The sequence below is a fragment of the Dendropsophus ebraccatus genome, chromosome 12 (assembly GCF_027789765.1).
Source record: "Dendropsophus ebraccatus isolate aDenEbr1 chromosome 12, aDenEbr1.pat, whole genome shotgun sequence".
Classification (NCBI taxonomy): Eukaryota; Metazoa; Chordata; class Amphibia; order Anura; family Hylidae; genus Dendropsophus; species Dendropsophus ebraccatus.
Window position 1 is genome coordinate 5,973,449 of NC_091465.1, and position 12,368 is coordinate 5,985,816.

At 42.9% G+C, this 12,368-nt stretch overlaps 1 protein-coding gene across 10 annotated transcripts in view; it reads left to right on the forward strand.

The window, feature by feature from the left end:
- TP73 (tumor protein p73) overlaps window positions 1-12,368 on the forward strand; it is an 87,674-nt gene that overhangs the window by 36,028 nt on the left and 39,278 nt on the right. For all 10 annotated transcript variants that reach the window (XM_069946433.1, XM_069946440.1, XM_069946438.1 and 7 more), the window contains one exon: window positions 364-487. In XM_069946433.1, coding sequence (XP_069802534.1) covers window positions 364-487 — 124 coding nt within the window. The remainder of the gene's footprint in view (window positions 1-363; window positions 488-12,368) is intronic.

Consider the following 12,368-nt stretch of genomic DNA (forward strand, 5'->3'; position numbering starts at 1 on the left):
CTCTGGCACCGCATTACTTTATGGCATATATTAAATACGCTTTCTTTTGTCATTCTGTGCCCCGTGCACTTTGAGTATCTTGTTCCCCCCTGCAAACCATCAGCAAGTAGAGACTAGGTGATAATATTTATTATGACTTATTTTAGACTTACTCGTGACTTATTGATACCTTATGGATTACTGATGAGGAGTTAGTCCTTGTGTTGGGTATTCCTGGAGTGTTTCTGAGCCGAGCAGATGCCGTGCCCGTCCTAAGATCAGATCCACCAACACCAGCTTGCTGACAGTTTCCACTTGGATTTTTATTTCCAGCATCATTATTTATCTGTTAGTGACTCACGTTTTATTCCCTCTTTCTCTCAGGGAACCAGACAGTAACTATTTTGATCTGCCCCAGTCAAGTCACTCGAACAGCTCGGAGGTTTCCAACCAGACCGAAGTCAACATGGACGCCTACCAGATGAGAAACATGAACGAATCCATCATGGTGAGTGCGATGAGGGGAAAAATACAACATGTACACAGATTTATCTGACAGATTTTTGATGCCAAAGCCAGGAACAGACTATAAACAGGGAACAGGTCATAAAGGAAAGGCTGAGATTTCTCCTCTTCTCAAATCCATTCCTGGCTTTGGCTTCAAAAATCTGTCAAATCTGTCTGTGTAAAAGCACCCTAAGTAACATAAGAATAAACTTTTAGATCATATTATAACCTTCTACTCCAGTCACACCCAGAGCTGCACTCAGGATTCTGTGCTTGCTTATCAAGCTTTACAAATAATAAACGATTATTAATAGTTTTACGACACAACAAGTCCTATAGAAGGATAGTGTTAATCGCTTTACTTTATATGTCATTCTATTATTCTGCTGCTGAAAGGTTTAAAAATGTCTGCTGGCAGAATTTTGAATGCAGCTCTGGATGTAAATAGAGTAGAAAGCAATGTAACCACCAGAAGTGAAGCAAAGTGTGTGAGGCATTACCTCAACAAACATAAAGGTGTATGAAGCACTTAGAATAGAATACGACATGGCTTATTGGTTCCTCATATTATGGGATTTTACCATATTTGTGACTGGTTCCCCTTCCTGTTCTTTGCTGTGCTCCCTTATTTACCTATACAGGACACTGACTCCCCCTAGAGGTGGCTGCTGGGTACTACACGCCTGAAAAAAAAAAAAACAATCACTTTATTCAAGTTTTTAAGTGTTAATTAGATCTGCACTATGTCACACTACTGGGGTCCTATGACACAGAAAGATTATCGTGTAAAGAATCGTTTTAAATCTAAGCGATAATCTTTCCGTGTATATGCAGGCAGCGGTCAAACGACTGTGGAATATTTCCTTATGTGTCGTGGATCGCATCTTTTGAGCCGACCATAAAATCATCATGAATCGTTTGCAGATATTTCGGTGTATGTACACTGTATTATTTTGATCATGTGTATACTGAAGTGTGTGAGCGATCATAATTACAATCGTAACTACTGAGTTTGGTTCTGTGTATTACGGTGAATGATTTCAGATCGCTTTCAATCGTTAATTGGAGAAAGTGAAAAATCGCTTTGTCTAACCGTACCCTTAGGGATCAGGTAACAGGTACTGCTGGATCCCAGGTGGCCCCCTTTGTTGGTATTATGGTGGTCACCACCCAGCCAGCCAGAGGTTATCCAGTAGTTTTAGTTGTCCATATTGTCCAGACTCTTGGTTGGCAGATACGTCTAGATATATAATAGTCCCATGTATAACATTTCTAGAAATCTGGTCGGGATGAGGGGAGCAGTGATGGCAGCCATGTTGCTTGTTATCCAGTTTTCAGCTAGGACTTGCTGCCTGTTTACTGGGTTACTTCATTGCTTTAGAGGAATGTTCTTGAAGGGTCACATACGTGAATATTACCGTCAGGGAAGGACTCTGTCCGAGCATGAAGGCAGCTGGCACAGGTTTTCAATGAATCGTACAGTAATTCTAAAATACTTGAGGAAAGTTTGTGCCGTAACACGTAGAGCTGGCACCCAGACATGTACCGCCAACCCCATCACACCTGAACCAGACCTGTGTGTGATGGGATGCGGCTCCGTACAGACATGCCACAAGGGAATTATGAACATTTTAAGAATTTAATGGGGCCGCTTTCCAAATAGTAGTGTAATATGTCCATGTTATCCCTGTGAGGATAGAGGAAGAGAGAGAGATAGATTATACGTAGAGATAGATGATAGATAGATGATAGATAGATGATAGATAGATGATAGATAGATGATAGATAGATGATAGATAGATGATAGATAGATGATAGATAGATGATAGATAGATGATAGATAGATGATAGATAGATGATAGATAGATGATAGATAGATGATAGATAGATGATAGATAGATAGATAGATGATAGATAGGAGATAGATGATAGATAGGAGATAGATAGATAGGAGATAGATAGATAGGAGATAGATAGATAGATAGGAGATAGATAGATAGATAGATAGGAGATAGATAGATAGATAGATAGATAGGAGATAGATAGATAGATAGATAGGAGATAGATAGATAGGAGATAGATAGATAGGAGATAGATAGATAGGAGATAGATAGATAGATAGATAGGAGATAGATAGATAGATAGATAGGAGATAGATAGATAGGAGATAGATAGATAGGAGATAGATAGATAGATAGATAGGAGATAGATAGATAGATAGATAGATAGATAGATAGATAGATAGATAGATAGGAGATAGATAGATAGATAGATAGATAGGAGATAGATAGATAGATAGATAGATAGATAGGAGATAGATAGGAGATAGATAGGAGATAGATAGGAGATAGATAGGAGATAGATAGGAGATAGATAGGAGATAGATAGGAGATAGATAGGAGATAGATAGGAGATAGATAGATAGATAATAGATAGAGAGATAGGGTCCCTTTACACACACAGATTATCTGACAGATATCTGGCAGTTTTTTGCAGCCAAAGGCTGGAATGGATCTGAAGAAAAGGAGGAGTCTCAATGTTTCCTTTATGACCTGTTCTCTGTTTATAGTCTGTTCCTGGCTTTGGCTGCAAAAATCTGTCAAATATCTGTCAGATAATCTGTGTGTGTAAAGGGACCCTTAGATAGATAGATAGATATGAGAGGGATAGATAGATAGATAGATAGATAGATAGATATGAGAGGGATAGATAGATAGATAGATAGATAGATAGGAGATAGATAGGAGATAGATAGATAGATAGATAGATATGATTTTATATACTGTGCAGGTAGTAGTGATGTCTCTGTATGGCTATATACTCTTATACTGTGCAGGTAGTAGTGATGTCTCTGAATGGCTATATACTCTTATACTGTGCAGGTAGTAGTGATGTCTCTGTATGGCTATATACTCTTATACTGTGCAGGTAGTAGTGATGTCTCTGAATGGCTATATACTCTTATACTTTGGATACATATATAATATATGTAAGTGATGCTCTTATGTTCTTGGTATAATGTGTTGCTGGCGGTGCGCGGCCTCTTGCACTTGTCTGGCTTGTGTTGCTGTCAGGGCGTTGCTCCTCTTCTGGCAGTAGTTGGAGCAGCCCCCCTCTCGCCGCTTGGCTTCCTAACTCCTTGAAGGCTTTGTTGTCACTACCAGCGGAGGTAATGCAGAAGGATCAGGTGGAGGGAGCAATACTAATTATAGGCCAAGCCAAGCCTTTGATGGTGGCTTCTTCACACCCTCCACTGTGACGCCATGGCAGGGACTCCAGGAGGCTGCCAGGACTATGCCAATGTACAGAACCAGTGTGCACGGTCAGGAGGATGAACAGGAGTATTAAAGGCCCTAGGTAAAAAGGGTAATTTTATGTCCGGAGCCCAACACACATTCCGTTGACTTTAATGGGCTTTGTTGGGTTTATCGCTCATGTCTGTCATTTTACAGAAGTGTAATAGAAAAATAGAAGCGCACAGCTTATATTTTTGTCCTGAATGTTCAAAAGGAAAAGTGACGGAGGCTCTGACGCAATTTGAACTAAGCCTTAGAAAGCCGTCGGCTGGCAGTGATTTCTCTCAATCCGTATACATTTACACCACATAACCCTACAGTATGTCATCCATTAGTAGGAAGTCCTGGTCCTCCATCTCCCAACGGAGGCAGAATTAATTCAATTATTTTTTTTAAATAAAATTTTATTGACACCAATGTAAACATTAGGATTTTCTTTTCATTTTTACAACTTTTTTAAAAAAACTATATGCTTAAAGGGATACTCTGGTGAAAAAAAAATTCTTTCACAACAACTGGTGTCTGAAAATAGTAGAGATTTGTAATTTACTTCTATTAAAAATAATCTCCACTCGTCCAGTACTTATCAGCTGCTGTAAGTCCTGCAGGAAGTGGTTTATTCTCTCCAGTCTGACACAGTGCTCTCTGCTGCCACCTCTGTCCATGTCAGATGGAAGCCTGAAGATGGAGGCGTGAAGCCTCAGAAACATTGCACAGACCCTTGCTCAGCTGTTCTGTATTCAAACTACTTGGAATAAATCACAAAGTTTTGTTTCCACTAACTGGAGTACTGGTGGAGATTTCATCCTATCCAGCAATAACCCTGGTCTGGCAGCCATGGACTTGGTGCAGTGTGGTGCTACTATCACATTGACTCTTTATAGTTCTGTATTTGTGCCTGTAATGGCCGTGATATGTGCTTTTTATCAGTATCGTTTTGGATTTGATGGGGATTTTTGATAGCTTTTTATTCATTTTTCCCTGATATCTACTGTGACCAAAAATCGTCAATGCTGCACTTGAGGCATTTTTGTTTTTCATCTTACTGTGCTGGTAAAGAAACAAATCTCACGTGTTTGTTCTACAATACTGGGGTCAGAACCGCGACACCCCATGGTTTATGAACCTTGTAACCCTTAATCCCACTCAAAACCCAAGTGTAAGTCCAGTGCAGCCACAGTATCCTACTCTGCAGCCATACAGGAGCTGAGCTATCAGAAGTAGCCATGAGCAGAGTTGCTGACCCATTCGGACCCTGTAACGTTCTCTGAACCTGAACACTTGGCATTTTACTCCCAGCGTTGCTGAATCAGAACAGTTTGGCAACTCCGCTCATCACTAATCAGGAGATATATTTTGGGGTCTGTTCACACTGAGGAAAAGGTGAGGAATTTCAAGTGTAATTGGCTCTTAATTTTACACTTATTCCGCTTGAAATTCCACCTGTAAAATAAGTGCAGAGCAGTGTCCCATTGTGTTCAATGATAATTCCGCTATGTTGTTCACACAGCGGAATTTACGCGTGGAATGTTCCGCCACGGATCTGCTTTCTGCCCAAAGAATTGACATATCAATGGGCGGATTCTCCTGGAGAAATCCCAAAGAAGTCATTGGGGCTTTGGAACTCCACTTTCTGCTTGAATTCTGCGCCTGTTCCAACAGAGCTGAAGAATAGGATATTTCAAGCAGAAAACTTTCCTCTTCATTTTCTCACCTATTCCTCAGTGTGAACATCCCCTAAGGGTCCTGAAGCTGAAGAGCCGCTAACAATATGGCGGCTCTGCTGCTGGGGAAGAATAACATTGTAACGGTGAGCCGTGACAGAAAAGCAGTGCGAGGAATACATCAAACAGCCCCTCATATCTCAGCTTCCTGGATCACTGGGGGGGGGGGCCTCATTCACCCCCTGACTTTCTATTTTTTCTTTTTAGGACCCGGATGTTGTCAAATTCTACCACCACTTGTTCTATTACTATGTGATTCTTAAACCAGTAGAAAAAAAAAATTAGTCAACAATTTAATTCATAGAATTTTTTCAATAAAAAAATCAGTGTTTGCTCAGAACTGTTTGCGTTCCGGCGTCGGATGTACGAAGGTTTTCTCAGTGTCTTTTATACTTCACGACAGCAAATGCAGAAAGTCAACAGATTATAATAGCTGTTAACCCGGAGAATTAGCCACCGGCCTCCGTGTGTTACCAAGTCAAACTTTGTGTGTCCCCGTGTTCTTGGCTTGGAGATGAGACCGACGGATGTTACGATGGAGACAAGTCACCAACTAAGGAACCGTCCAACGCTTTATACCTTGTTTTTACGCCATCCGTAGCACACTTGTGCTTGTTTTTCTGCTCACGTTACACGTAACTCATGGTCATACAAAATTAAAATTCATTGCCTTTTAGTAATATATTTTTTTTTTAAAGTAGAATAGTCTTACACCCCCCCTGTGGGTACATGGTATAGTCCAATACAACACTGGGCAAGCCTGGGCCTGCCTGGTGGTTTAATGAATAGTCATGAGGAAAGGGGGTGGACTCAAGTTTGTTGTTGGATGCAGCTAGTTGACAGAACCAAGGGAGATGAGAAAAAAAAGAAAAAAAAACTAACAAACTGCTTCCATGTACCACAGCATCCTCTAAGACATATGCACTGCGTCGTATACCTGCGCACTGTCTACATGTTGCATTTTGTACTGAGCCACCATTGCATCCTTCTGACCCCATGACTACTCTGCTGGGACAATTGCCTTCTGCATTTGTATTCCAGGACGACTAAGATGCTGTATATAAGTGACCCCATGCAGCCGTACACGGTAGGTTATTTTGGTTGTCTACCTGCATGATTTGTTCTATTTAATAATGATGATAATAAATTTGCGGAGATGCCTTTGAGCCGACCACAACCTCCTGACTCATTGTGCGCGGCGGCATTCACACCTGTTGCCATTTAGAGTCTGCCATGCGTGAGACAAGGAAATTAGGGGCTTCTATAGGGAACCATTTAGAGATTGACAGTCGTCGTAACAAAGCGATGAAATAGAGTGCAAAAATGTGCGCAAGTATGTACGCCGCCCGCCCCGTAATCTGTGTATTCGCTTCTTTATGGTATGAGCTGACGGTAGAGCCGGGTCATGCACATTACCCCAAGAATAAGCAAATTATTACCCAATTTATCACCATTTAGCCTCAAAGTTTTATTACTGACAGAAATGTCAAATCTACAGGAGGATTTAGAGGTCAGTCACAGGCGGGTTCACACGTCCTTATCGGGGGATAATAAATACATGGGCTGTACCTTAATAGAAATATTAAGTTTTTATGATTTAAATATTGAATTATGGATCGAATTTTTAGGCTAAATTTGTTGCCAAAACTTTATAATTTATGGAAAAATATTGGATAGATTTTTAGAAATTATTATTATTATTATTATTATTATTTTATTATGTTTGTTTTTTCGTGTTATTTATTAATAAAGATTGCAACATTTTGATGTTTTTTTTTAAATACAATAATAATTTTTATTATTTATTTGAGTCAATTATAAAGATTGCAATTTTTGTTTAAATTTTATAAATATTACACTAAATCTTAATCTAATTTATTTCAATAAAAAAATCTATTTGCTATGTCTAACTTTTTTTCTTTCTGAAATTTTTTTAAGAAAAAAAAATACAAAAACATATGAGGTTCTGCTCAAACTGCTTTGCAAAAGATTCTTTCATATTCGATAGGAAGAATAGCGCAACATTTTTTTTTCTCCCCTGTCAAAATTATTAAGAAATCTAATGGAGCCCATTATAAATCAGAAGACTTCATTGAGTGTTGTTGATTTCCATCATACAACAGATTTGGCTCAGGTGTGAACAGAACCTTAATAACTATTGAATTATTTTTGTTATATATATCATTTTTTAAATAGATTATCTTTTATATATCTGAGTAATATAGCCGCCTATATTGCCGGGTTCATCTTGGCCTCCCATACACCTGTCACACAGCTGTTTCATGTTCCTGACACAGATGCCGCACCTTACAGATACTGCCATACACCTCCGCCCATCAGTGTCCCCCGGGGTTCCTCATCGGGAGGAGCCATATTGAGCCTTTTAATTGTCTATTTAAAGGAAATGTGAAAAATTAAGAACTATGAACGTGACTATTAGTGATCACGTATTCAGAGTATGGATCTTGCGAAATCTTTAAGGAGGTGTCACTGGGTAATGGAAAGAGAGGAGCTCTATAGGATTAATGCTGTAAAAATTATCATCCTAGCAGTTGTTATGGGGTCCCTGGAGGGGGCGCTTATCCAGGTTGGTTTTGTCCCCATGTTAACCTGCAAAGAGAAGTGGTTGCTGGCGGAGCTGCCGTGTTTACAGGGATGGGGAGAGCAGAACTGTGTGTCCCCCGGCTGTGCTGCCCTGTTATCAGGACAGTGTGTCCCTGGCTGTGCTGCACTGTTATCAGGACTATGTGCCCCCTGTGGGGCTGCACTGTTATCAGGACTGTGTGCCCCCGGCTGTGCTGCACTGTTATCAGGACTATGTATCCCCGGCGGTACTGCACTGTTATCAGGACTGTGTGTGTCCCAGGCTGTGCTGCACTGTTATCAGGACTGTGTGTGTCCCTGGCTGTGCTGCACTGTTATCAGGACTATGTGTCCCTGGCTGTGCTGCACTGTTATCAGGACTATGTGCCCCCGGCGGTGCTGCACTGTTATCAGGACTGTGTGTGTCCCAGGCTGTGCTGCACTGTTATCAGGACTGTGTGTGTCCCTGGCTGTGCTGCACTGTTATCAGGACTGTGTGTGTCCCTGGCTGTGCTGCACTGTTATCAGGACTGTGTGTGTCCCTGGCTGTGCTGCACTGTTATCAGGACTGTGTGTGTCCCTGGCTGTGCTGCACTGTTATCAGGACTGTGTGTGTCCCTGGCTGTGCTGCACTGTTATCAGGACTATGTGTCCCTGGCTGTGCTGCACTGTTATCAGGACTATGTGCCCCCAGCTGTGCTGCACTGTTATCAGGACTGTGTGCCCCCTGGCTGTGCTGCACTGTTATCAGGACTGTGTGCCCCTTGGCTGTGCTCCACTGTTATGAGGACTATGTGCCCCCTGGCTGTGCTGCACTGTTATCAGAACTATGTGCCCCCGATGTGCTGCACTGTTATCAGGACTATGTGCCCCCGATGTGCTGCACTGTTATCAGGACTATGTGCTATTGATGTGCTGCACTGTTATCAGGACTATGTGCCCCCGATATGCTGCACTGTTATCAGGACTATGTGCCCCCTGGCTGTGCTGCACTGTTATCAGGACTATGTGCTATTGATGTGCTGCACTGTTATCAGGACTATGTGCCCCCGATGTGCTGCACTGTTATCAGGACTATGTGCCCCCTGGCTGTGCTGCACTGTTATCAGGACTATGTGCTATTGATGTGCTGCACTGTTATGAGGACTATGTGCCCCCGATGTGCTGCACTGTTATCAGGACTATGTGCTCCCCGATGTGCTGCACTGTTATCAGGACTATGTGCTATTGATGTGCTGCACTGTTATCAGGGCTACGTGACCCCTCCCCACTGTCATGTGTCCCTGCTGTGCTGCAGCGTTAGAATATGGTGAAATATGCAAAAAAAATACAATGAAATAGGGGCTAATGCTTGTGCATCCTATCTTGTAAAGTGATGGACTATCACTAGGGTATGCAATCACTTTATAATGGGGGGGGGGGGGGGGGGGGGGGGGGGCTGATCTCTGGGGCCCCCACCTATCCTTAAAAAGAAATTCCCACAGTCCTTCACCTCCCCAGTGCTTCTCAGTCCTTCACCTGCCCAGTGCTTCTCAGTCCTTCTCCTGCCCAGTGCTTCTCAGTCCTTCTCCTGCCCAGTGCTTCTCAGTCCTTCTCCTGCCCAGTGCTTCTCAGTCCTTCACCTGCCTAGTGCTTCTCAGTCCTTCTCAGTCCTTCACCGGCCCAGTGCTTCTCAGTCCTTCTCCGGCCCAGTGCTTCTCAGTCCTTCTCCGGCCCAGTGCTTCTCAGTCCTTCTCCGGCCCAGTGCTTCTCAGTCCTTCTCCTGCCCAGTGCTTCTCAGTCCTTCTCCTGCCCAGTGCTTCTCAGTCCTTCACCTGCCCAGTGCTTCTCAGTCCTTCACCTGCCCAGTCCTTCTCAGTCCTTCACCTGCCCAGTGCTTCTCAGTCCTCCACCTGCCCAGTGCTTCTCAGTCCTTCTCCTGCCCAGTGCTTCTTAGTCCTTCACCTGCCCAGTGCTTCTCAGTCCTTCTCCTGCCCAGTGCTTCTCAGTCCTTCACCTGCCCAGAACTTCAGTGACTGTCTGGGCTTTATTGTGAAGGGAAGAGCAATATGATGAGGGGTCACACTGCGGTCTCTTTTATCCAGAGGTTGCACCCCCACCAACAATAGTCCTAGCAATGTTCTGTCACTTTATAAGATGTCAGTCAATGCAATCTGACTCTCAGATGTCAGCCACTATGTCAATGGAAGTGCAGTCCCCATTGGTTTTTATGGTTGAGAGACTGTTCTAAATCTGAAACTCTTTAGCTATCCTATACCTATATCTATAGCTTCTTTGTAATGCTGGGAGGAATAATCCCAGTGATATCATCAGCAACTTTACCTCAGAATAACCCTCCCAACATTGCAAAGAAGCTACAATGTTGCAGATACAGCGTGCCAGAGACTTGTTTACATCAGCTGTCTCAGAAGGGAGGGGGAGGAGGGGGAGACAGAGAGAGAGGCTCACAGACAGATGTTTGTGTTTTCAGTAGAAGGCAGCAGCTGAGAACTGGGGGGAAGGAGACTGAATAGATAATAACAAGTATGGAAGGAATTGTTAGTCTCACCATGGGCAGTAACTTATCACAAGTTTTATACTTGAGTGGAATACCCCTTTAATACCAATGAACCTGGGGATATTGTTACTTTTATGACTTGTCTATTACCGAACAATACTAAAACAGTAACTTTTTGCTTTTCCGATGGAATTCATGTAGAAAAGTTTACCCGCTAGGGATGTTTTTACGTGAATGGAGTAATTGTCTCTGACTCCTATTAGGAGATGCGTATTGACACAGCTAATAACATTAATTCTTGTGGTCGACAAGAATGTAGATTAATGTGTTTGAACAACCCTGATTCCCGGTGCCTGCCTGCAGGAACAACTCACAGGGATTACACAGTGTAGGATCCAGGGCACATACATGGACGCCTCCCCTCGCCTCCTTATGTACAGCGCTGGGCTGGTAACCCCGGCTGCAGAATCTCTTAGGGCTTAAAGGGGTACTCCAGCAAAAGCTTTTTATTTCAGATCAACTGGTGCCAGAAAGTTCTATAGATATGTAATTTACTTCTATTTAAAAATCTCCAGTCTACCAGTACTTATCAGCTGCTGTATGTCCTACAGGAAGTGGTGTATTCTCTCCAGTCTGACACCGTGCTCTCTGCTGCCACCTCTGTTCATGTCAGGAACTGTCCAGAGCAGCAGCAAATCCCGATAGAAAACCTCTCTTGCTCTGGACAGTAAAACTTGTTTATGGGATTTTTCACCAGTTTCCCCCCTCTCTATCTCTAATTCAGTTCTCCCTGAGCTAGTGGGTGGAGCATAACATCTGATTCCCATACGTTGCGCATATAGAAGAGGTTGTTCTACGTCTATATAACTTCACAGCTGTAAAGGTCCCCCTCCCCACTGCTGTAGTCTCTGCCCTCAGTGATGTTGCATTGATGGGCCACTCCCACTGCAGCGCGATCGCCAGCTATCATCTCAGTGGCCCAGGTGCAGTCGGACAGTGAAGTCGTCGTACTTTAGCTTCCCTTACCGCGTCTGTGCCAATGACATGATACCCAGCGGAAGAGCCCATCAATGCTATATCAGTGTGTGTGTGGGGGGGGGGTGCGTAGGCAATGACACTGACCTAGGCAGGGAGAGTGGGCCCAGCTGTGAAGCCCCACCTAGCTGACACTGTCCACAGATTAAATGAAGTAACTTTACAGCGGAAAGAAGACACAGACAGTTTTATGCTGGTATATCGAATTGAATATGCAAAATCTAAGCTTGTGGATACAGGGTAAGAGTATCACTTTAAGAGTCTGCAGCAGTATGGATGACATTATACAGCAGTACCAAGCAGTGCAAGCTTTAATTCCAGCCTTGTGTGGTCTTATACTTATAGTAAGCTTGGGTGGTCTATTAGCAATCTTTCTGTGTGTTTGTCTCCATGCTCTCTGCATTCTACCCATCACACCCCCCAACCTTCCCCTCTCCATAAACTTGTTGGCAGCACATAACCTGATCTCTCAGTGAATTGCTAGTCCATCCTGTAAACACAGGATGAAACAGAGCTGTTTTTTTTCAGAATGAATGAAAGATTAGCAGGAGGAGAAAGAAGCATTTTCTCTGATAAGATATATTACACACTTTCTTTTATTACCTCGTAAGGCCAGATTCAACTTTAGTATACATTTTTTTATTATCTCAGTTAATATTAAAGGAAAAATTAAGCCGGTTTGCAAAAGGGTGTTCGAAACGTCTTCCGGTCTTGTTCCAGCAGCTCCTATAGAGGCCTATGTGTCTC